This window comes from Acipenser ruthenus, chromosome 5 (genome assembly GCF_902713425.1).
Source record: "Acipenser ruthenus chromosome 5, fAciRut3.2 maternal haplotype, whole genome shotgun sequence".
Classification (NCBI taxonomy): Eukaryota; Metazoa; Chordata; class Actinopteri; order Acipenseriformes; family Acipenseridae; genus Acipenser; species Acipenser ruthenus.
Genome location: NC_081193.1, coordinates 82,544,027 through 82,569,732, shown reverse-complemented (window position 1 = coordinate 82,569,732; position 25,706 = coordinate 82,544,027). Strand labels below are relative to the sequence as shown.

Genomic DNA, 25,706 nt, shown 5'->3' with positions numbered 1-25,706 from the left:
ATCACATTATAATATATACAGCATTTGCTTGAATGAACGTGAATCTATATGCTACATTTTTATTGTTCAAATAATTAAACCAAATTAATAAAATGTAGATTTAAGCAAAATGGTATATAAACGCAATTATGCCGGATTACGTTACCTCGTAAAACACAAAAAACACTATTTTACTCCATAACGTCTATTAGTCTAAAGTTGTAGTTTTTCTTTTTTTTTACTAATGTGAGCTGTTGGCCAGTTGTAACATGCACACATGCCGTTTTTATTTGCTGACCATCATAGATAATGCATGTATTCAAACTGTTGTTTTCTGAATCTATGATCTGATACAGTAGGCCAACTTCTTTGTCAAGAATGACTGATAAGATTTTTAAAAAAAGTCTTATTACTTGTGAAACAGACCGTGAAAAAGTATTTCCCCCCTGTCTGATTTTCTGCATTTTTGCATATTTTTGACACTGAATGTTATCAGATCTTCAACCAAAACCTAATATTAGATAAAAGGGACCCTGAGTGAACAAATAACACAACAAGTTGATACATATTTCATTTATTTATTAAAGAAAGTTATGCAACACTCAATGCCCCCGTGTGAAAAAGTAATCACCCCCTTAGAGTTAATAACTGGTTACGCCACCTTAGCAGCAATAACTGCAACCAAACGCTTTCTGTAGTTATTGATTAGTCTCTCACAGCACAGTGGAGGAATTTTGGCCCACTCCTCCATGCAGAACTGCTTCAACTCAGTGACATTTGTGGGTTTTCGAGCATGAACTGCTCGTTTCAGGTCCTGCCAAAACATCTCAATGGGGTTTAGGTCTGGACTTTGACTAGGTCATTCCAAAACTTTAAATTTCTTGTTCTTCAACCATTCTGATGTAGACTTGCTTGTGTGTTTCAGATCATTGTCTTGCTGCATGTCCCAGCTGCGCTTCAGCTTCAGCTCACGGACGGATGGCCTGACATACTCATGTAGAATTCTCTGATACAGAGCAGAATTCATGGTTCCTTCAATGATGGCAAGGCGTCCAGGTTCTGATGCAGCAAAGCATCCCCAAACCATGACACTACCACCACCATACTTGACCGTTGGTATGAGGTTCTTACTGTGGAATGCAGTGTTTGGTTTTCACCAGACATAACGGGGCCCATTTCAGCCAGAAAGTTCCACTTTTGACTCATCTGTCCATAGAACATTGTTCCAGAACTCTTGAGGATCACCCAGGTGCTTTTTGGCAAACTTGAGACGAGCATTCATGTTCTTCTTAGTGAACAATGATTTCCGCCTTGCTACTCTGCCATAAATCCCATTTTTGCACAGTGTCTTTCTGACGGAGTCATGAACACTGACCTTAGCCGAGGCGAGAGAGGGCTGCAGATCCATGGATGTTGTTCTAGGGTTCTTTGTGACTTCCTGGACGATTTTACGCCTTGCTCTTGGAGATATTTTGGCAGGACAGCCACTCCTGGGAAGATTCACTACTGTCCCAAACTTTCTCCATTTGGACAATATGGCTCTGACTGTGGTTTGGTGGAGCCCCAGAGCCTTAGAAATGGCTTTGTAACCCTTTCCAGACTGATAGGCATTAACAACTTTTTTTTCCGGAGGTCTTCAGGAATTTCTTTTGTTCGTGGCATGATGTGCCTCTAGAACCTGTGTGCTGACAACTTCACTCTGATGGTAAGGGCCAAAGTTAGTCAGATTTATATTGGGCAGGGCTGGCCCAAATCAGGCCTGGTTGTTAACCAAAGTACTCAAACAGCTGACCCTAATTATCCCTTTAATTGGGTTGAGTTAACTAGGGGGGCAACTTTTTCACACCTGAAGATTGCATGTTTGATATATATATATATAGTTGTAGTCAAAAGTTTACATACCCCAATGGAAATGTATAATTTCTAGAAATTTCTTGAAAACAAAGAATTTTAGGAAAAATCTTTTGTAGAAAAAGTTTTGCTTTTGTGGATGAGGAAAAAAAGTTACAAGAATAGATGTCTACAATTATTTATTTCAGCATTTTTTTTTTGCAAAACTCCAAAAATGCTAATTCAGAAGTATTGGAGAGGAACGGGAAATAAAAAAATTCAATCACTCGACAACACCCACAATTCGTGTTTTTTAGGCACTTTGAACAAATCTGTCTCTGAAGATTTACAATCATCCTTCACCAACGGGAGCACCAACCAAGTGAGCGACACAAATCTTCGACTCTGACAGCGACTAAAAAAAAGCATACCTCATTGAAACAAATTGTCCTTAAAAATACGTTATTTTTTGCCGTTGATTATGTTCCCAGTTTAATTACCGTTACTGAATTATCAAAAAGAAAATTATATCTAAGATTCTTTAATATAATGTACGTTATTATTATTCATTAAATTCACTCGCAATTTGAACCTTAACACACGTTTATTGTCTTTTTTAATTAAAGATACTAATATCCATATATATGGGCTTCAGTGAGTTACAGGAAAATAATTCCATCTCCGGTTTCTGTGACAGTTTATAAACTACTCGACCTAACAGTCTCGATGTCATTATTATTCACCCCACCGTGGTCAAGTGGTTAAAGAAAAGGGCTTGAATCATGGGGTCCCCGTTTCAAATCCCAGCTCATTCACTCACTCACTGACTCGCTGTGACTGAGCAAGTCACTGACCCTCCTTGTGCTCCGTCTTTCGGGTGAGACGTTGGTGTAAGTTACTGTGCAGCTGTAAGTCGCCTTGGATAAATAATTTTAGACACAATACATTCTAAATCTCAAATTGATCCAATGAAGAATATTAAAAGGTTCTATACAAATTGCTAAATAAACAAATTATATATATATATATATATATATATATATATATATATATATATATATATATATATATATATATATATATATATATATATATATATATAGACACACACACACACACACACACTTTTTTGGTCTAACATTCCAGTCATATACTCAATTAAGTAAACGTTTTAATTGCTTGGACATTTACATTTAGGTTGTGATCATCAATACAATGGGGCGTGCAGTGTGTCACCCAACGTTGACATCTGTACAAACAGTGCAGAACGATCTGTAAACTCTACAGTGTTTGGAATCCCGGGGAGAAGTTGCAGTATCTTTATAGGTCGACGAAAGTGAGGTGTCCCTGTGGCGTCACATTTCATTGTGTAACACAATTTAATACAACACCTCCATAGGGCAAGTGAATACTGCTGGAATAAAAACATGACTGGTACCGTCACAGATTTCAAGACTAAAAACGCACTTTTATAAAGCGGCTTTCTTATCTGACTTGGTGGGTTTTAATGTAACTTTAAAATTGCTGCTTTTGTATTGTGTATACTGCTATTTAAATCTGCTATTTAAATGGTCTGATTATGGCTGATGTGTGACATCACCCGATACGCATGCCAGCGTCAGTGACACACTGTTGCTGGAGGTGAAAAGCGCTCAGTGCCTACTGGCGCCGGTGTATAACACCTGTAACATGTTAAACCAGCGCTCAGTGCCGCACCGTCGCGGACCAGCAGGCAATTGCAACCTAGCAAGCCAATATAGAAAGTGTCACATGACAAGTGTGCGTATCGGGTGGTGACATGCTATACAAATGTATTGTGGTTTGTTCTTTTTTTCTGCTATGTACTGTACAGTGCTTTGCGATACAAAAAGCGCTATATAAATGCAATAAATAACTCAATATTAGGTTAGGTTACTGTGTCGGTGTAAGAATCGTGATGTAAAACTATTCTCTCACAGCCTAAACTAAATGTTTTGAGAATGAAACTGCCTTTTACAAGAATGTTATGCAACATATTTACAACACAATTATATGTTTTTACATTTGTGTATCTAGGTATGTTCTAAGATGTGTTTCATATTGATGTGCTGTTCCCTAAATGCCGAGGTTCGTTATACATAATTGGTAAGATTTACATCTAATTTAAAATGAACCCTTAAGTAAGCCTACCTGTAATAAGTGCTTGTTGATGGCTTATTGTTGTCTAACATCACAGCAGTCATACAGAAATGCTGAATGTTTTTACACTTTGCACATTAGGGTCACTGAATCAGTAGAAACACACGTTTTTAAGACAACAAGAAGATCTCCACGTCTGTCTTTGATTTGTTATATATTTCTTACACCTGCGCTGCACATTTTCACCAGTGTTGTTTCCATAATTACAGTAGGCTAATGTGTTTAGGATCTATACCCATTCGACCTATAGAATTCAAATATGTTTTAGTGGTTGCCTTTAGACACAAACACACGTATATACAGTATATATATAACGACAATGAAAATAGTGCAATTTCATATTAGGATGCTTAATTAATGTTAATAGAGCGTAATTGTGAAAATAATTATTTCATTCTCAAAAAAAAAACCCAAAACAAACAAAAAAAAACATTTAAAGAATTAACAGTAAAGATCAAAATAAACACCAGAACTGCATATTTTATTAAAATAAATGTTTAATAACCACGAAGAAATACTCTGTAAACCCGTGTAATTAAACATTGCTCATTTCATTATTAGCCTATTTTATCGAATTAAAAACAGACAACAGACGGATTCGCCGGGTTTTACCGTCTTGTATTCCGTTTGTAAAAAAAGAAGCAGCTGATAAGATAACATTAAGAACCTTCTTCATATTATCATGATTAAAAAAAGAATAGGCCTACAGAACTACCGCACCAGCAGCTTTAAAAGAATACAGAACTACCGCACCAGCAGCTTTTAAAGAATACAGAACTACCGCACCAGCAGCTTTTAAAGAATACAGAACTACCGCACCAGCAGCTTTTAAAGAATACAGAACTACCGCACCAGCAGCTTTTAAAGAATACAGAACTACCGCACCAGCAGCTTTTAAAGAATACAGAACTACCGCACCAGCAGCTTTTAAAGAATACAGAACTACCGCACCAGCAGCTTTTAAAGAATACAGAACTACCGCACCAGCAGCTTTTAACTTATTTTTGAGAATCTATGAATTTTAGAATATATTTTGGAGACGTTTGAAATCACATGGCTTTCTCTCTTTTGTTAGGCTTAAATATTTATGGGGTACTTTCTGATGGTCCAGTTTGGAAAAATCTAAATCAATTTAAACCGCGCTTAAAATAACATTGCTTGTAGTTGACTACTAGATTAAATACATTAAAGCAGTTTGACTATAGCCTAGAAATCGGACCTAGTTAACTTACACGCCCACCTTTTTGACACTTGGAGAACAGAAAATGATTGCACAATCGAAACAGCAGATTTAACCTCTAAATTACTAAAACTATAATCAGACTTTAATAACCATACAAATTACAAGTGTAATACAAATAATACAAAAATGTTCCATATGACCAGTGCCGGGGTAATGCATCCCGGTAGCATTTTCTGACGCTGCTGATATCAAATTTTGCACCCCCCCGTCAATGCATCTCATACATACTATTATGCGTGGTTCATTTAGGGGTCTATTCTGACTTGGGTTACGCGCGACTGGAAGAAGGGTTTACATGCCCATGAATGGTACATACAATACAATATATATGCATGTAAGCCCTTCTTCCAGGTAGGTTTGCCAACTGTCCGGTTTTAAGGGAATTTGGGCGGCAATTAAGGGAATTAAGGGAGTCAGAACTACTACTTCTTGCGAATCTTGCTTATTCGCTGCTGCCCCTCCACCCTCTCTGTCACCCCCCTGGACCTCACTGATCACTATTTCATCTCTTTTTCTCTGTCTCTCCCTGCTCCTCCTACCCCCACTGCCACTTCTCACCGTAACCTCCACTCTCTCACCCCCTCTGTCCTTGCCTCCACCGCTCTCTCTCTCACCTCCCTCCTATCGACTCCTTCTCCCAACTCTCTGTAGACTCTGCTACCTCCTACCTCTTCTCCTCCCTCACCTCCTCCCTTGACTCCCTCTGCCCCCCCACCTCCCGACCTGCTCACCCCTCCCCTCCCCAACCCTGGCTCTCCTCTGTGCTCCGCTCAACAAGAACCACACTGCGATCTGCTGAAAAGAAATGGAAGAAAACCAAACTCCCTGCTGCCCTAGACCTCTACCACTCCCTCCTCTCCTCCTTCTCCTCTACTCTCTCCTCTGCTAAATGTTCTTATTTCCAATCTATAATCCAAACCTCCACTAACAACCCACGTAAACTATTCTCTACCTTCTCCTCCCTCTTAAACTCTCCCCCCTCCTCCTCCCTCCTCTATCTCCTCTGAAGACTTTGCCTCTTTCCTCTCTTCTAAAATCTGATATCCGCAAACTCTTTAACATCTCTCCCTCCACCCCACCCCTACACCCACTGTGTCCCCTACTAACTCGCCCTCCTTCTCCACCTTCTCCCCCCTCTCAGACTCTGATCTCTCCTCCCTGCTCCAGGTCCACAAACCCACCACGTGTGCCTTGGACCCCCTCCACCCTCACCTCTTTCAAGCTGCTGCTCCTGCTCTACTTCCCTTCATCTCCTCCCTTCTCAACACCTCTCTCCTTTCTGGTCTCTTTCCCTCTGCCTTCAAACAAGCCTCTATCACTCCCCTCCTCAAAAAACCTACCCTCGACCCCACCTCCCTCCAGAGCTACCGTCCTGTCTCCCTCCTACCCTTCCTCTCCAAAACCCTTGAGCGGGCATTACACTGCCAGCTCTCTGCTTTTCTGTCCAACCACTATCTGCTCGACCCTCTCCATTCTGCCTTCCGCTCTGCTCACTCCACTGAAACCACCCTCCTGTCTGTCACTAACTCACTAAACTCTGCCCGAGTTGCCTCTCTCTCCTCTGTCCTAATTCTCCTCGACCTCTCTGCTGCCTTTGACACTGTTGATTACTCTATTCTACTATCCTCTCTCGCTGACCTGGGAATCTCTGGCACTGCTCTGGCCTGGTTCTCCTCCTACCTCTCCAACCGCACTTACCAGGTAACCTGGCGTGGAGCAACCTCTACACCTTGCCCTCTCTCAATAGGAGTCCCCTAAGGGTCAGTCTTGGGTCCTCGCCTGTTCTCTCTCTACACCTGCTCCCTGGGCCCCCTCATCGCATCCTATGGTTTCTCATACCATTTCTATGCTGATGATGCTCAGATTTTCCTCCCCCCCCCCCTCTGACTCCACCATCCCCTCCGGTATCTCTACCTGTCTGTCTGCTATCTCCTCCTGGATGCACTCGCATCACCTCAAACTCAACCTTTCTAAATCTGACCCCCTTTTCTTTTCCTCCCCCCCTCTGATCTCTCTATCTCCATTCCACAGGAATCTACCACACTCCCTCCTCCTCAGCTAAGAACCTCGAAGTCACCTTGGACCCCTGCCTCTCGTATTCCCAGCACATCTCAACTCTGGCACGCACTTGCCAATTCTTGCTGAGCAACATATGAATAATCTGACCCTTCCTCACCAACTACACCACCCAGCTCCTTGTTCTGGTGATACTCTCCCACCTAGACTACTGCAACTCCCTCCTGGCTGGCCTCCCTGCGTCTGCCACCCATCCGCTCCAGCTCATGCAGAACTCTGCTGCTCATCTGGTGTTCTCTCTGCCTCGCTTCTCCCGCGCAACTCCACTGCTCCGCTCACATCCAATTCAAGACTCTTGTACTCGCCTACAGATGCCTTGACCAGACTGCACCCAGCTACCTCCAGACCCTCATCTCTCCCTACACCCCCACTCGACCTCTCCGCTCCGCCTGCACTAGAAGACTAGCTCTACCTCCGCTACGCTCCCCTGCCTCCAGAGCCTGCTCCTTCTCCACCCTCGTGCCGCAGTGGTGGAATGACCTTTCTACAGATGTCAGGACTGCCCAGTCCCTGACCACCTTCCGGCACCTCCTCAAGACTCAACTCTTCAGACAGCACCTGTAGAACTCCTCTTTTCCCTGTGGACACTTTATCACTCATCCTTAATGCGCTTTACTTGCACTTATCTGCTCCCTACTTACTGCATTTAATCCTGTACTTTACAGAGTACTGTACTGTAATCTGTCACTAGTGTTATTCAATCTGTAGTATTTTGCATTTAATCGTATCCTGATGTAACTATCACTGACACTGTTACTGCTCTGATATTGATTCGTATTTTGTAATATACTTGTACTTACTAGAACTGAAGCCATTGTATTTTAACTTGCTCTTAATTGTATTAATACTTTGATTCTTGAAATGTATTTGTTTACGACTGTATGTCACCCTGGATAAGGGCGTCTGCTAATAAATAAATAAATTAATAATAATAATAATAATAATAATAATAATAATAATAATAATAATTACATTTTTTGTAACGCACATAGTCAATAACATTGTTTATCAACAAAACCGCACCAAGCACCTTGAATCGCTAGTTAGAGTATTTCTGCCAAAGACAAGCACTGGGCGTGTTTTTATTGTCCTGCTAAAGCGTTACTAGCATCTGATTTGCTGGTCCCATCCTGACTACCAGCGAATCAGTTTTGAAAATGCTTTCTAAGTACACACCCTCTGTGTATTCGATGGGGGAATCTAGTGCATCTGCTGCCAAAGCGACAGTCCTTACAGCCTATAGGAACAGCAGGGTGGCTCGTGGTTTGTAAGTAAAAATAAAAATTGTAGTATGGTGGGGAGGGGGGGGGGGGGGGCTTTAAATGTACAGTTTTATTTAATAGTTTTTTTTTATAAATGTCTTTAGAATAGGAAGTTGCTAGAATGTCACCAGATTTTATTCAGAGTAGCTAAATTAGCTACATGTTACATTCTCATTTATAAAATCTCCATCGCGTTTACAAAGTCGTCAAATCTAGTGACAAATTCGCTAAATTGGCAACACTGGTCTCATGAAATTACGACTTTAGTATGACATGTCCCAGCAGAGCAATCATGACCTGAACACTGAGCTTGTGTCAGAGCGCTCCCTCTGCGTCCCGCCTCCAGATGGACAATCTGTCAGCTGTGATTTGGGAATTTGTGTTCACTGACAGTCCGCTACCATTTAGTTTTCTAATCCCAGTAGATTAGACAGTGCCTATATATTTTTTTACGTCTAGTCATTGAAGTGGACACAATCCCCCCTCCCCTCTCTGACTCCGTCCCTGCATATGATATAATGTGTATTGTTTAATCTAAAAAAAAGTTATATAAAGCATTTGTAATTGAAGGCATGATGTTATTAAACCATTACCTTATGACAGCAGACCTTAAACAATTATTCAAAATAGTTTAAGTGTTATTTTTGAAACCCTGTCATTTTGTACTTAATGGTCAAACTATACCTCTGAGGCAGTAAGTCATGTTGCTGCTGCTGCTTCTTAAGTTAATATAGAGGTGCTAGAAATAAAACTTCTACAAAATTATACTTTGGGCATGTGGATGTATAGTGTAATGCTGTACCCCATACTGTATCTTTTTGTCTTCCTATTGGCTAAATCACGGACTCTATGCCCCTCCAAACATTCCAACAAGAAAAACAAAAACAGCCTTATTCTATACAGCACACAGTTGTGTTGTTTGGAGGAGAAAGAAAACCAAAAAAGCAAAGAATCACTTCCATACAGAAGTGTTGTTACTTCAGAAGGGTTTTTGCTGGTGCAGGGAATATACTGTATTAAATTCCCTGAGTACATCAAGGCTGTGGAACTATTAGACAGTCGCATGTGTATGTTATGATCATAACTGGTGATCAACATCTGCGTGACATGCAAAGCTATATGTTTTTGTTATGATTATTCTAATGATAATTCTCTCTTTTTTTACAGCAGGCAGCTCTTGTCAATCTACCAACAGTATAAATCGCAATAATTTATTAATAATATCTATTTATTTATTAGAGATTTTACGGTTTTATAAATGTAACGATGGCATGAGAGAACTAAGATCATGGATAATGTACAAGACACGAGATAATGTCTATTCAATAATCAAGAAAATGTGTAGCAATGTTTGGGATATTTGGGATTTAATTGAAATATTATCATTGATTTCTTCATTGTTAAAAATAAATATTGCACTAAATTGTCTCTTTTACTGAGAAGTGACTGGCTTACTTTGTGAGATATATGTACAGATTCAGCTCCAGGTGTGGAAGACCAAGAAAGATTTCTGAAAAATCTGGAAGAAGAATCGTTCGAGCAGCCCGGCAAAATCCACGGATTACTGGAAAAGATTTGACACAAGAATTGAGAGAAGATGGTCAAGAACTTCACAAGCGAGCAAGTCAACGATAGCTTAACAAGATGACTGTCCATGAGCGAAAAACAAGATGCAAGCCTTTGTTAAAAACAATACATAAAAGAAAGCGATTGGAGTTTTCCACTGAATACTTGAAGCAGCCTGATGATTTCTTCCACCAAATTGTATGGTCAGACAAATCCAAAATAGAACTTGTTTCACCAAAAAAGCAATAATATGTTTGAAGGAAGAGAGGAGAAGAATTTAAAGAAAAGTTCATCATGCCCAGTGGTAAACATGGTGGAGGTTGTGTGATGGCATGGGCTTGTTTATCTTCGTCAGGCACTGGCGACCTTTGTATTGTAGAAGGATCAATGAATGCTGCAAAATATCAAGATATTTTGCACTCTCATTTGCTACCCAGTGCTAGAAGGCTTATTGGACGGAAGTTTGTATTCCAGCAGGATAATGAGCCTAAGCATTCTGCAAAGTCTACAAAGGAATTTCAGAAAGATTACAGTTATGGATTGTTCATCTCAGTTCCCAGACTTGAATCCCATTGAGATGTTGTGGATTGACTTGAAGAGTGCTGTTGCAAAAAGGAAACCAAAGTTGATTGCAGAATTCAAAGCTGTATGTGTTGAAGAATGGGCAAAAATATCTCCGGAAAGAAGTCAGGAACTGGTTTCAAAATATCAAATAAAAAAGATGGCAAGCTGTAAGGAAGCAAAGGGTGGGCACACAAAATACTAATATAAGGGTGCCCAAATACTTTTGTCAAAGTATGAAATTCATTTTTGCATGTTATGTTTCATTTTATGCATATTATGTAATAATTTGTTTAATTATAAAGCTGAATCTCTACTTTAATTTATCTTTCAATAGAACCATTAGAAATGATAGAAATCACTTTTTTGTGGTTTTTCTCATTTTTTTAATTGCTCAAATACTTTTGTCTGTGATTATATATATAATAATGTAATTGTATGTAAAAATAATGTGATATCTTGTAACAATTGTAAGTCGCCCTGGATAAGGGCGTCTGCTAATATATATATATATATATATATATATATATATATATATATATATATATATATATATATATATATATATATATATAGGTAAGAATTTATTTAATGTGGCTACAGGAATTCATTAACTTTTTTTTTCAGAATCCCTCTTTAAAAATAGATTCACAATAGTGTAACGACCCTGGGTGTGCTGTAACCATTCTGGAAGGTTTTTGACTCTGCTGGGACATGTGAAACTAACGGGTCAACTGCAGCAGGTGTTTAGGGATGTCAGAGACAGGAGCATTACCACCAATCAGAGGCTTGGCTTGCAGCAAGAGTGGAAACTGGTTGCAACATTGTTGTCTCAATCAGGGGTAAATTGTTACAACAATGTTGCAAGGGAGCAACAGCAGAAAAACTGTGTGTGCTTGGGATTGGTGGCTGGGGGACCGGGGGCGTGACCTGAACAGGGCGATAAGTAGGAGTGAGGACAGTGTCAAGCAGCTGCTGAGATGAAAGAGAGCTGAAGAACAGAGAGAGAGAAAATTGGAGAAGAAACAGCCAAAGAGAGGCAGAGGGAAGTGGGACTAAGAGAACCAAGAAAGTAACCGGAGACTCCCTTAGTTGGCTGTAGCGTGCTTTGGACTTTCTTTTATTTCTTTTTTTTTAAAAGCAGCACGCTTTACATAAAGTACAGTCCCGGCTTAATAAACCGCTGGCCACGATGAGAATGGTGGAGCGAGTGGATGGAGACAGGCGGCACAGCGGTGCGAGGGACATACCAAGGCTGGGACCGCCTGAGAGACCAAGGGGAAGCGACCACTGGGGATGGCTGAGGTGCAGGCTGAAGTTGAGCGAGAGGTAGCAATGGGGAAGACAGGACCCAGAAGAGGGGGTCCACCTGGGGTACTGCTGGCAAATGGAGGGGGCCTGGGGGCCGATGGCTGTTGTGGCATCAAAAACGGCAACTTTGACCGGCGGGGGAACTGGTTGGGGACTGAGAAGGGGTGCCACTTGATTGTTGCGTTGGATGGGGAGTCTCAGATGTACATCCTTACGTTGTCACCATGAGAAAGGAGAGATTACACGGCTCTGGCAAGGGCACTGGAGCAACATTTCAGGTGAGTTACTCCAGCTTCACCCACATGACACGGCTGAAGGAGCAGCAGAGACAAACCGGCAAGTCCCTGGGGGCCTTGGGGAACGAAATCATCGTCTTCATACAGCGAGTGTACCCCAAGCTAGCACCTGCAGCTCAAGACAAGGTGGGGCTGCGGGATGCTATCAGTGAGGCATTTCGGCTAGAGGAGATCTAGGCACCAATTCAGACCACCACCCCTCGCCTACTGGTGGCTCGCCAGGACGAGATGGAAGGAGAGGCCAAAGACAGCCAGTCCACCCCAATCTGGCTCCAGGAACGCGTCGCCTTACTCCGGGCCTGGTCCACTCAGGATCCCCGGTCGGCCAGTCCCCGTACATGCCTGTGTTGGGGCTGTGGACAGCCAGGACACTTGCAGCGCCAATGCCCATTAACCACCACCGCACCGCCCGCAAGTGGGCCCCTACCGAATTCCCAGCCTGCCTCTCAGCAACCATATACTGTGTGTGTGTATATATATATATATATACACACACACACACACACCGACAAAGGAGTGCTGATACTGTGATCTACCACAGATGGGGGGCAGACATGCTTCACATATGTAAGCAATCTGCTAAATGTGTTCCACAAAGTCTCAAAGTCTTTACTGTATAACACATTGTGGAGGACATTTACATGGCAACCCGTTGAGATTTGCAAGCCTCAACAATAACTCATGTTGAACATTACAAAATACTGTGAAACATTTTTATTTGGACATTATTATAGTAATTGGACATTGTTATATTTCCAATCTGTAATACAGATTATTATTTTGCAAACCAGTGCTTATCTTCATTGCATCTTTTAATAGTTGCTGCCAAGGCAGCTTTGTATTTCATGCAAAAAACTACACACTGTAAATACTTGAGTGCTGCATGACAGCACTCAGCAATACTGTACACAGGGTGCATTTAAACCCAATGTTCGAAAAATACAATGGAAACCTCAAGAGACCCAAGTAAGTGGCCACAGCTGTCTGTTTACAGCCTTCTCCAGCAGTTAAGCTGATTATTTAGCATTTCATATTTTTAAGTACTTTACACTGCCTTTGGTATCAAAATAGGTGTGGATACACAATCTAAGTTTTTGTCGAAATATTAATCTTAGGGGCAAAATAACACCAAAAGCTGTCTCTTGCTATATATAAATATATTATATAGCCCCCAGGCAGAAAATTATTTATTGTCATAATTTACAGGGATAGGCCCCTATGCACTCCATTGTTATGTTCAGTGATGAGTTGGACTCTACACGAGTGCCTGTTGTATCGTTGCCAAGGCCAACCAGTTAGGGACGGATAGCTCTACCAAACTGGTTGTGAACTAGACATCTCCCAAACTGATGTGGAAGGCGTGCACACGTACAACGATGTAAATACAAATTTGTATATCATTAGAAATTACAACTTCTCTTAACAAGAAAGCAATGGAGACTCATCAGGAGAATCATCAGTAATACAAATGGAGGAAGTACAGAATTCATATTTATTATCCAACAATTGGGTTTGCTCAAACTTCCATTTATGATGGAATGGACGGAATGGATACATTCACAGCTACATTTCTTCTTTTTGTAAAGGCTTTTTGTCGAATGGTTGTCTTTTACCAAATATTCTTACAGTTGAGTAGCAACAATCTTTAAAAAGACAATATTCAAATAAAAGTGTTAATTTAAAATCTCGCCTAATATCTGGCCTCCTGCCATCATAACCATAACCATTATTTAACAAATCCTTCTGTTTATTTATAGCATGCACAATCTATCTGGTTTTCAATAGGAGTCTTACACGTCTGAATAAACAGATGCATAGAAGCAATCTAGTTCCCATTTACTATTTATTCTTCTTTATCATTCATTTTCTTCACAGCAAGGAGCACTGCCGAGCAGGTGATGCGATTGATCTCCATTTCCACCTGCTTGTTTCCTAGTGGAACTCTGATTATGAAAATCTTAACAGGTTTTCAACAACTTCTCTCTCATTCCTTTTAACGAGTACAAAGAAGGGTTTATAAAAAAAGACAAAAACCTAAATTTTCAGATAGAATGGTTCAGGTTTATTTAAATCCACTATTAAATAAAATGAATCACTGATCACAAAGATGGTGGCATCAATTTACCAAACCCATATTGGTACCATACAGCCTACCAATGTAGACAGTTTACACGGTGGTTGTTTGATGCGTTGAATACTCCCCTTTCTTTAAAGGAAATCTTTATGCATGATAGACCTCCCTCTATAAGACATAACCCACTCTTCAAGAATGCTAATATTATTTTAAACAAAAAATTGTAAAGTGTTAGGATTTTTAAAAAAATAGATATTCTAACTCAAGAATATGGAATAATGCTGTTCTTTCTTAGCGGAATAATCCTTTGTCAAATGAAAACTGGCATTCTAAGGGAATCAATAGATTTAATTAACAACAATAAATTCTCTTTGCTACGCAATTTAAAAGATAAATACAATAAAGTTTATTATTATTATTATTATTATTATTATTATTATTATTATTAATAATACTGATGCCACTGAAATCAGCACATATCTACAAGTTAAAAAGGCTAGAACACATATAATTGGTTCTGGTAATATTAACCTTACACCCACTAATATTGAATTATTTGTATTTAACCCTCTTAATCAAAATATTATTATTCTTATTATTTATTTCTTAGCAGACGCCCTTATCCAGGGCGACTTACAATTATTTTTACATACAATTACCCATTTATACAGTTGGGTTTTTAATGGAGCAATCTATGTAAAGTACCTTGCTCAAGGGTACAGCAGCAGTGTCCCCACCTGGGATTGAACCCACGACCCTCTGGTCAAGAGTCCAGAGCCCTAACCACTACTCTACACTGCTGCCCTTAAATACATTTGTAGCTAAACTTTATGCCATAATTAGAGACTCCCATTATACTACTTTCATCAATGAATAATAAGCTAAGGAAGTGACAGGAGCTAGATATTAAAGAAACAGATGAGAACTGGCATACAGCTTGGAGTAACATAATATGTTCTTTTTTTAATGCAAAATGAAGTTAAATTCAGTTTAAATTATTACATTGAGAATAGTATACCCCTAAAAGAATGTATACCTGTGGCTTAAGTGATTCAAACGAATGCTGGAGATGTGGCTCTGATACAGGATCCCTATAGGGCTGTGTGTACTTTAATATAACTTTTTGTCCACTGCACGTCTGTCTTAAAATATTTAAGTATGTTTGAGTAGTTTTGCGTTTACAGAGCTACATATCGCAAGAGACAATGAAATCTGTCGTATTAATAATTTCTGAAAATATTATATAAAACTCACAAAATATAATTCTTAGGATTGTACAATTCATCTAGATTACATTCGGCACAAAAAAGCATATTTTCTAAGTGGATTTTATTGTATAAGAGTTTGTTTTCAAGACAAGCGGCAATGTCATTTCCAGAGTTAGCCGCAGCGCCATGTTTGAGGCGCACCTAGTTTCGTTTACACATACAAACAACATTAAAATAAACTTAATAGATTTTAATCTTTCTGAATCTCAGTTTTCACATTATTCAGTCACAACATTAAAAAAAAATAGTTTACTATTTTGGGCCGGTATTTCGAAAACGAAACCAAATTCCGAACTCTCAAAAACTATATCATTGGTTAGATCAATGTGTCCAGAAGACACGCCTCTTTGAATTATTACCATATCAGGTGTGGTTTTGTAAGATATTTGGGTTGGATTAAGTGGCGCGCTTTAGGTTTTTACGGCGTCCAGTCGAAGTTCCCTTCTTCTGAGAGACATTCAGTACGTTTACATGACAAAGTGTTTTACTAAAACTAATGTTTTCGGAAAACTGAATCAGAAAACTGATTTTCTTAAAACGTCACTTTTCTGTATTTACATGATTAACGATAGAAAATCTAATTAGAATTCAGCTGTATACATGGATTGAAGTTTTCAGAAAACGCAAGATATTTTCGCATGCAAAGAACTTGAACAGACCGGACATTTTTCTGCGATAGGATGGAGACCAATCCAATAACAAGTGCTTTATCGAAGTGGCAGGTCTTAAATTCAAAGATTTCTATCTTACACCTCTTTTCAGATTTCCCACAATGTGCAGTCAGTCTTTCCAACAGCCCATCCTGTTCTATATTACCAGTTTCTTTTGACATTATTTTAAATTATCACGTAATTTTAAAGATGGAAAACGTGCTGCTTCCGTATGGGCTATTCAAAAAATACATACAGAGAAATATTACTTTATCCCTAACTTATTATTATTATTATTATTATTATTATTATTATTATTATTATTATTATTATTATTATTATTTATTTCTTAGCAGACGCCCTTATCCAGGGCGACTTACAGTCGTAAGCAAAAATACATTTCAAGAATCACAGTACAAGTATTAATACAATTGAGCAAGATAAAATACAATGACTTCGGTTCTAGCAAGTATAAGTATATGACAAAATACGATTCAACGGAGCAAATGGATCCATGCAGACTCACTACATATTATTATTATTTTCTCTGTTTTCTAAAACCACGTGCAGGAATGAAGGTCAGAGTTTGCACATGTGCAGTACGCTATCAGAATAAGTTTTATGAAAAGTGCGTTTACATGATATACATTTGGTTCGTTTTCGGAATTGAATCGGAAATTTGTAGGTGCTGTTTACCGAAAACGGACCTAAGGAATATGCCGATACATTTTACGAAAACTGTGTTTACATGACTTTTGATATCGGAATTAGTTTTCGGAAAACTTAGTTTTCCGAAAAATATCGGAATTCCTATGCTCATGTTAACGCTCTGAATGACAACAAGAAGTGCTGCTGCTGTGAGTGTTAGAACGCGCCAAACAGCGATAAGGGCAAAAACAGCATTCGTTTTTGTGCAAAATTTGACGTGTCATTATTAACAAATGGGGTGATGCATGAGGTCTATACAATTGCCAGAAGTAATAACGAGACATAACGATATGTAACTCTTGCAGTTTATAACATCTGCTTACTGTTTATTTTGCTCGTATTTGAATGGGATGTTTTCCTACTTTTAGAATTGCTCTTATCTGTATTATGATATTCTATAATGTGATACTTTGTATTGTGATATTTTGTAACAGCTGTAAGTCGCCCTGGGTAAGGGCATCTGCTAATAAATAAATAAATAAATAAATATCTAGAGCCCTTTAAAATCTGAATATGCTTGATGCATGGCACCGGAACTCAACAGATGTCCTCCCCAGGAATATTTCCCTACTCATTTTTTGGGGGATTTTTTTGTTGTTGTATTTACCAGCGTAGGCAAAGCTCCATGTTTTTTTTATTTTTGTGTGTGTTTTTTTGTTTTGCCCATAATATACAATGATTTATTACAATCAACATTGAAACATACTCTGAAGATCTAAATATTCATAATATTTATGGAACTACCCTTATAAAAGTTCACCATGGTTTTCCTTTATGGTTAAACTATGCATTTCCATAGTTTACCCAGGTTTGCCACATTTGTTAATATGCTTTCCCTTACCTCACTCTTCTTTACAATGCTTTCCTATGCTTTATTACAATTTAATATGCTTTTACTATAGTAAACATTTATAAAATGGTACATAATATATTTGGACCTTTTCATTGCATTTCAGTGTTTTTTTTGAGCATTACTCAGAAGACAATTGAAAAATAAATGTATCAAGAACAAAAAGGATCCACTAATCAGATATTTTAATCAACCTGCTTCTGCATGTTGTATACCTCTTGTAAATACAAAACATTTTCTTGCACTTACTGTAAAAAAAGTAACAATAGCTTATGGAAATTATAACAACTATTAAATCAACTTGGCTGATATACAAAAAGAACACTTGAAACTGTACAAAAGCAAGGCAGATCCCAATTATCCCCCCCACCATATTAGCCTGGTTCATTACCAGCAGTGACACTGCAAACTAATGGATCATTAATATAAAAGAGTGTTTGTGTGGTGGTGTTCAATTCAGATCAAAGCAATTAAGAAGAAAAATGGTACCCATTAACAAATGTAACCAATGACTGGAAGTGATTATTTGACTGATACTTTTCCATTAATGATTCTTACAGTCATCCCTGTGTATTGTGGCAAGTTTTTAATGACTTTTGGCAAGGAGCATAAAAAAAAAACCAAAACAACAAAAACTGAATTAAAGTCTTTATTTGAAACTTTGAGGAACAACTTGCATTTGATGCCGCTTTACAGCTATGGCCAAAAGTTTTGCATTACCTAGAATTTTAGGATTGAGACATAATTTTGATCTTTTATTTAACATCATGTAAATCAAAGAAACTGACAAATGATATTGCAAAAGTCTGCCAGAAACATTAATAGTACAGTTTTTCATGTTAGATTTCTAAATGTCACATTCTTATTTTTTTTTAATTCTATAGGGTGCTGCATAGCTGTAGTACACTATGCACATTACTATCCCTGCTTTTGTTAATTTTATAGTAAACAATAATAATTTATGTTAAGTCTCATTATGCACTACATAGTGTTGAATTATTACAAAACTCCAGTAGCAAAACCTTGCCACATTTTATATGATCAGCCACATGGGAAACATGAAATATGATAAATCAGGAAATAACTTGTTTGGAAAGGCTGTGTGATCCAGTGGTTAAAGAAACAGGCTTGTAATCAGAAGGTCCCCGGTTCAAATCCCACCTCAGCCACTGACTCATTGTGTGGCCCTGAGCAAGTCACTTAATCTCCTTGTGCTCCGTCTTTCGGGTGAGACGTAATTGTAAATGACTCTGCAGCTGATGCATAGTTCGCACACCCTAGTCTCTGTAAGTCGCCTTGGATAAAGGCGTCTGCTAAATAACAAAATATTTATTTATATATTTGGAAAGGCTAAATCAGACCTGTAGATATTACAATAAAAGGTTTCACAACTTGTTGTTGTTGACTTGTTCAGTTCAAACCTCCAACCAAATGACTCTGCTCTTAAACTATGTATATTATATACTATTTCTAGTTTCCTACACAGTATCAACTTCGTTTTAATCCATGTCCTCATTATAGTTTAACTTTCCTCACGAGAACAGTGCAATGAAGGATGACTGCTATTAGTTCCACTGACTAGAAGCATTATATTTGGAGCTTTCTGAATAAGTATTCAGCCACAGAGAGTAGATATCCCCTCCCGACAGGTCTGCTGTTAAGAGAATTTAACCACAGTATGTTTTTTTCCATTATCCTATCAAATCATTATGAGTGAAAATGGCGACTGTAGTTAACTTTAGGTTTAGCTTAATAACAAAAAACAACTTTTTTTTTAATGTTAAATAACCCATTAGATGGTGGTTTGCACTTGCTGGGAACAAAATATTATGTTTTAATTACAGTTTAAAAGAGAGAAGCGAAGACAGTGTAGTTAATTCATTTTATGTATATGGTATTACTGTGGCTGTCGGGAGAACAAGCGTCTGTGTAAAAATGATCACGGCAGGCAGAGAAAGAGACAGACGCCAAGCAGCTTCACTGAATAAGGACAGAAGTCTGCACTGGGAGGCCAGAGGCCTGCTGCTTGAAACCAGTTCCATGAGGCTGGCCACAGAGAGCAGATATCCTGAGTGGCCAGCATCCTCACATAGCGCCTTGTGTTATGAGCATGTGTCTTTCTGAGTGGACCTGATGGAAAATCGCAACCTCTCAAAAACGCAACATTAAAAGTAAAGATACCTGAAAAACTACAAATCCAATCAAATTCTAACCACTGTAGGAAATGAAGTGAGCAGAGCTACCTTGGTGCCGAGTACCACAGCTGTAGGTATTACAGGATTTCCTTCAAGTCTGCTGAAAAATAACACTAATTCACATCAACACTCCTTTTATCTTCTAAAATACTAATCCTATTGAAAAAAACGTTTATATTCCAAAATATTTATGTTCCAAAGAACATCACTCTACCCCCTACCACTGTTGCGATATTAATGGTTGAAAATCTGAGTTGAACATGGAAACAATGTTGACACCATAACTACAGCGGTATTATCATGCTGCTATAATAAAGAATCACAATAATTTTATAATTTAACTTAACAGGCAGATACCTAGACTGAGATGGACCTTTGTGCTAGAAAACAGACAAGCAGACAAACAAAACCCAGTTGCACACACCTTTATTTTTTTTCAAAATATCTTCTATTACAGCTATATTTGAAACACACACACACACAAAAACTATTAACTCAATGTATTAAAATAATACACTCAAATGAAAATGGTCATATAAACATTATTATATAATGTAAACATTGAATGACTGGAGAAGATACAGTATCTCCATAAATATTGAATTTACTACTTCTTACTAAATTAACAGTAATGCATTTAAAGGGGTTGAGATAGGGGGAAATCAACAAACCAAAATCAAAACAAAATGTATGCACTGTCAGGGTTTTAATGACTATAGTAAAAATAATAGCAACTTAATAGCAAATTATGTTTTCCTATTTCCACAGTGAAATCTGAAATGAAATTAAATAGCCCTCTTTCAAAAACACATAACTTTTTTAATCAAATCATTATCACCAGAAGCCAAGGTTCCTAATTACCTATTAAAAGCAGGCAGTTCTTACTAGAACAGGTTTTCTGACTGAAGTGTATGATGGATCTATCCTAAGTGTGTGTGTGTGTGTGTGCTTTGCTTAAAGGGTTATCATATAGGTTTCACAATTGCCTGATTGTAGCATTAATTCAAAAGCAACACTATGTAAGGCCATCATGGCTGCACTGCTCCCTCTGCACTGGAGGTCAATCATGCTGCCACTTCCAATTTCCTTTGTGTCTGAGGTTACAAGTTGCATCTGCTAAGGCAAATATCAAGCAATGTCTGCACGGCCCAGCACAGCAGCACAGTCTGTGCTGCAACATTACTGTTCTGCAGCTGGTTAGAACACGTCCTGTCACTCCAAAGCCAGGTCGTTCATGGCATCGGAGACCTCCGTGTTGACTTGGGAGGCAATGCTGGCGGGTATCACATTCAGGTAAATGTCATATTGTTGGTCCATACCAAGGTAACTGTCACTCATCAAGTACACTGTGTAGATGTATCTAGAATAAGATGGAAAACGTTACACATAGCTTAAACATCTTTACCCATGTTGATGACTCAACAACGTGATTCATATGGAGGTATTATTTTTGTAGGTCATAAAAAAAAAAAATTCGTTTTTTGTCTGCAAAATGTTGATGCTTTGATGGCGCTCAGTGAAAGTCATTATTATTCTCATTGCATGTATAGAACAGGCAGCTGAAATGATAGCTTCCCTGGAGGTGAGAGGGTAGTTTAGACACCATACCCTTTGTTAGAAAGTGTCTCAAAAGAGCTGATAAGTGCCAGTTGTGACAATTAACTATAATCAGATCACCACTGCATAGCTACAAAAAAACAAAAGAAAACAGAACTGATCTTCAGTTTAGCCCATAGCTTAAAACACTGATTCCAAATTTCTGAGCTAACACAAAGTCAAATAGTAGACCACCGCTTCAGCTAACATGCTTTTTTGATCCTCCGTTTCACAGTAAGGTCGAAACATTTTAGTCAATGGCATACATCAGTTTTACCTTAAGGTGCTAATGTAAAGAACATTTAGAGAGTAACAGGCCTGATCTTACCTTCCAGTCTTTTCCGGTGTAAAGAAAGCTACAGAGACTGTGCTTCGGTTCCTAATGTATCCTACTCTTTTCAATGCCAATAGTTCCTTCTTATCCACTTCTCCAAGCACTACAAACCAGCCTTCATCCTTAGCCTTAGGGAACCGGGGAGAGACTGCTTTGCTGTCCTGCTTTCTCTACAAAGAGAGAAAAAAAAGTTAGACTACATGATACGAAATTGATAATAAACAAACAAACAAACAAACATTAGCCCGAGCATGCAGTGGGAATATAAAAAAAGCAGTCTGTCAGTCTTCTTTTTGTGGCCTGTTTTATTATCACTGCCAATGCACTGATACCTAAAGGCCTTGAAAAAAGAAAGGAACAAGTACTGATACCTAAATTAAAAAAAGAAAGCAACAAGTTAGACAGTTAAACACTGTTACGGGGTTATGTTTAAAAACAAACAAAAAAAAAACAACACATATAAACAACTCAAAATAATATACACATTTTAAGTGCTAGTGACAATCAATTACCAAGTGCTGTAAAATGGCAGCCCGAAGGCTGAGCTGTATCAAGCTTTAAATGATTATCTTTTGTGAAATGTACATTAGGTGTACCTTTTGATGTCCCGTGTTGATGCGCAGCAGGTTTATCTGAAGCACATATTCCTGATCAGCATGCACAGATACCCAGTTTTTCTCATTTCTGGTATCTGATGCTGCAGTGGGGAGAATTCGCTCGTTTTGCCCTTGACTGTCTTCCCACCAGCCTTTGAGCCTCATTCCAACCTCTATAACTGGTAGATGGGACAGGAAATTCCAGGCCTGGTAATACAAAGCCACAGATGTAAGAAAACAACATGATTGATTTCAAGGTCAAATGTGGATTGATGCATGGTATATCTGTTGACATTCTTGCTATTGGCTGTAAATATATTATAGCTATATCCACAAAATATTAGTTATGACATTGCCACTAAAGTCAGACATACAGTAGTAAAGTATAGCACAGATGAATCCAACAGAACACACAGCCTTGCATGACTTTCTGGATTGAAGAAATGAAAGACAATGGGTCAGTGAGGGCTCTACATCAGCACTGAATTTAGGTGACAGCTGTAAGGACATTTTGTATACCACTTCCAAACTTATATATCTTAAGGGAAGGTAGATATATAAAAAAAAAACTTTGCATTTGAAGCAATACAGACATTCAGTATTATTATTATTTGTTTATTTAGCAGACGCCTTTATCCAAGGCGACTTACAGAGACTAGGGTGTGTGAACTATGCATCAGCTGCAGAATCACTTACAATTACGTCTCACCCCAAAGACGGAGCACAAGGAGGTTAAGTGACTTGCTCAGGGTCACACAATGAGTCAGTGGCTTAGGTGGGATTTGAACCGGGGACCTTGTGGTTACAAGCCCTTTTCTTTAACCACTGGACCACACAGCCTCCTTTATATACTGTTAAAGCTCAGTGTCTGTGACAATAGAAAATGATAAACTAAATACCTCTTTTAAATACAGTCCTGTGATGAAACTCCACTCCTATATCATAAAAATCTTTCTAAGTTCTGCATGTATCTATTAAATGTACATTTATTAATATTGTATTACAATGTGTTCATGTGATAATGTTACATTCCATTTTATGTTGCTGGTATTTATACACTTAATTACAAACATTGCAGGATTCACAACCAAACACAGCTGACTGACAAGCTGGCCAACCCTTACTGAAATATATAAGCAGTGCCTTTGTGGTGCAAGGCGATTATAAAATACTAATTTTACTCAATTTTCATAATTTCTTTTCTTATTTTGCACGTAACCAAAATACAATTTGTTTAACTGCACCTTTGGTGGTGGCTGTCTTAAGAAAAAAGGGTCTTTTGCAGCAGGACCCACTAAAACATTTCTGTGCCAGCCAAACATATTTATCTGAGGATTAATCTTCATCTACTGAATCAGACGAGAACACCTCCGCGCATGCAATTATTTAATTAGCAGCCAAATCCTCTGCCAGTCAGCAGCCGTTCGGAGCATACTGATGGCACAGCAGATGCAAGTCTCACAGTTGAGACTGCCTTTTCTCATTACTACTGCAATTAGCACTTAAATTGATGCTGTAAACCCACTCATTTCTGGAATAATTCAGGATTTTTAAGTTACCTGGGATCAATTCACTGCTGCGACGGCAACAGATTGCTACGCAAATGAAAGAGCTCCTGAGCCAGATGACCACTGGCATATCACACAAATATAAATTAATTATTTTTTTTTTTTTTTTTTTAGAGCCCCGTCTCTAAAATTCTTAGAATTCTATTGTTCTCCAAAATTCTAAGACAGCATTGAATTGTATAATTTTTCCACAATTAAGAAGTAACACAAACATGCTTAATGAATGCTAATCCAGTTTATAAGCCAGTAGTAAAACATGTCTATAGCCACAAATATGGCTTGAAAACTGAACAGAACTGTACTTCATCAATCAAACATGCCAGTCAGTCTGAATAGACACCAACAAACTCTACGTAAAAGCAAGGACTAGTGGCATTGCATAAGAATACAGAAATAACTTGAATGGATTTTTTTGTTAAGGAAAAAAATATATATAAAAATTGGAAACTCTATTTAAAAAGTGTTTTTGAAGTGCTTCACCCTTTCCCACCTCCCCATCTAAGCAATTTCAAAACACAAAGTAATAAATAAACAAACCAGAATATCCTAAGAAATTCATCTGTAAAGCTAGATGGAGACCTTGCCCTCCTGCCAAACCAAATTGCAACAAAGAATAGTGATATTTTGTATGTTTCTTTAAGCTTTAATGCCATGTGTATCTATACTTACTAGCAGCAAAATCAAATATTTCAATAAAGGGAGGGAAGCAATGTTTCAAGAGAAAACATTGAATTTAGAATAGCCAAGACTCATGGAGAGCCTAAGAATAAATAGCTATAAATATGTCTTTTCTCCAAAATACAACTGCATGACTGAAATTTCAACAGGTTATACAGGTAGAGTATAAGAAATTGAAGGAGGGAACAATATCAACCAGAATAAATTGCTAGTGTGAGACCCTTTTAATAATAAAACAAATGTTCCTAGCTTTTAGGTCTCTGGATATCTGACAATTTTCTTACTGGTAATGTGTCCTAACAATTTTAAATCAGCAATTTTTATATATCATGGAAAAAAATGCAAAGATAAATAAGCTATTTCACTGACAGATGAAAAGCAAGCAACACTGAAAGCTGCAAGAGTTACAAATGGCAAACTCAAGTTGAATAAGACGACTGCTAGCGACATTAAAAGCCTCATTTCATGTTTATTTCTCTCTGGGATTTTGAGAGCTGCAACCTTTTGCTGGGCTGGCCGTGCTAGGCAGTGTGCCTCTCAGTAAGCGTGAGAATTACCTGCAGAATGAGTGAAGGCTGTAATTCATTAGCCACAATGGAAGTGAATGTGCGCTCTCTTCCTTCACAGGCAGATATCAGCTCAGGAAGACATTCAACCGGGCCCTGATAACCCCCACAGCGGCTTTTCCCTCTGCCTTGGTTCCATTTCCTGATAAAAATAACAATGACATACTCACAGAATAAATTGACTGCCGTAGCTAGAAAAACAGATGAGGCTTCTTGTCTTGCCTAAGAACCATTTGTGGAAATCCTGTTAATAGAGACGCAGACCGAAAGTAGTCTGCAACAACAAGGCTCCATTGGGGGTTCTTATTGACTTTTACATGA

At 38.4% G+C, this 25,706-nt stretch overlaps 1 protein-coding gene across 2 annotated transcripts in view; it reads right to left on the bottom strand.

Moving 5' to 3' along the window:
- Positions 1 to 20,456: 20,456 nt before the first annotated feature.
- The window catches only part of ascc3 (activating signal cointegrator 1 complex subunit 3), a 265,685-nt gene continuing 260,435 nt past the window's right edge, over positions 20,457 to 25,706 (bottom strand). For both annotated transcript variants that reach the window (XM_059024632.1, XM_034003889.3), the window contains exons 39-42: positions 25,377 to 25,527; positions 22,574 to 22,780; positions 21,972 to 22,147; positions 20,457 to 21,407 (exon numbers count right to left, since the gene is read on the bottom strand). In XM_059024632.1, coding sequence (XP_058880615.1) covers positions 21,260 to 21,407; positions 21,972 to 22,147; positions 22,574 to 22,780; positions 25,377 to 25,527 — 682 coding nt within the window. In that variant the 3' untranslated portion in view covers positions 20,457 to 21,259. The remainder of the gene's footprint in view (positions 21,408 to 21,971; positions 22,148 to 22,573; positions 22,781 to 25,376; positions 25,528 to 25,706) is intronic.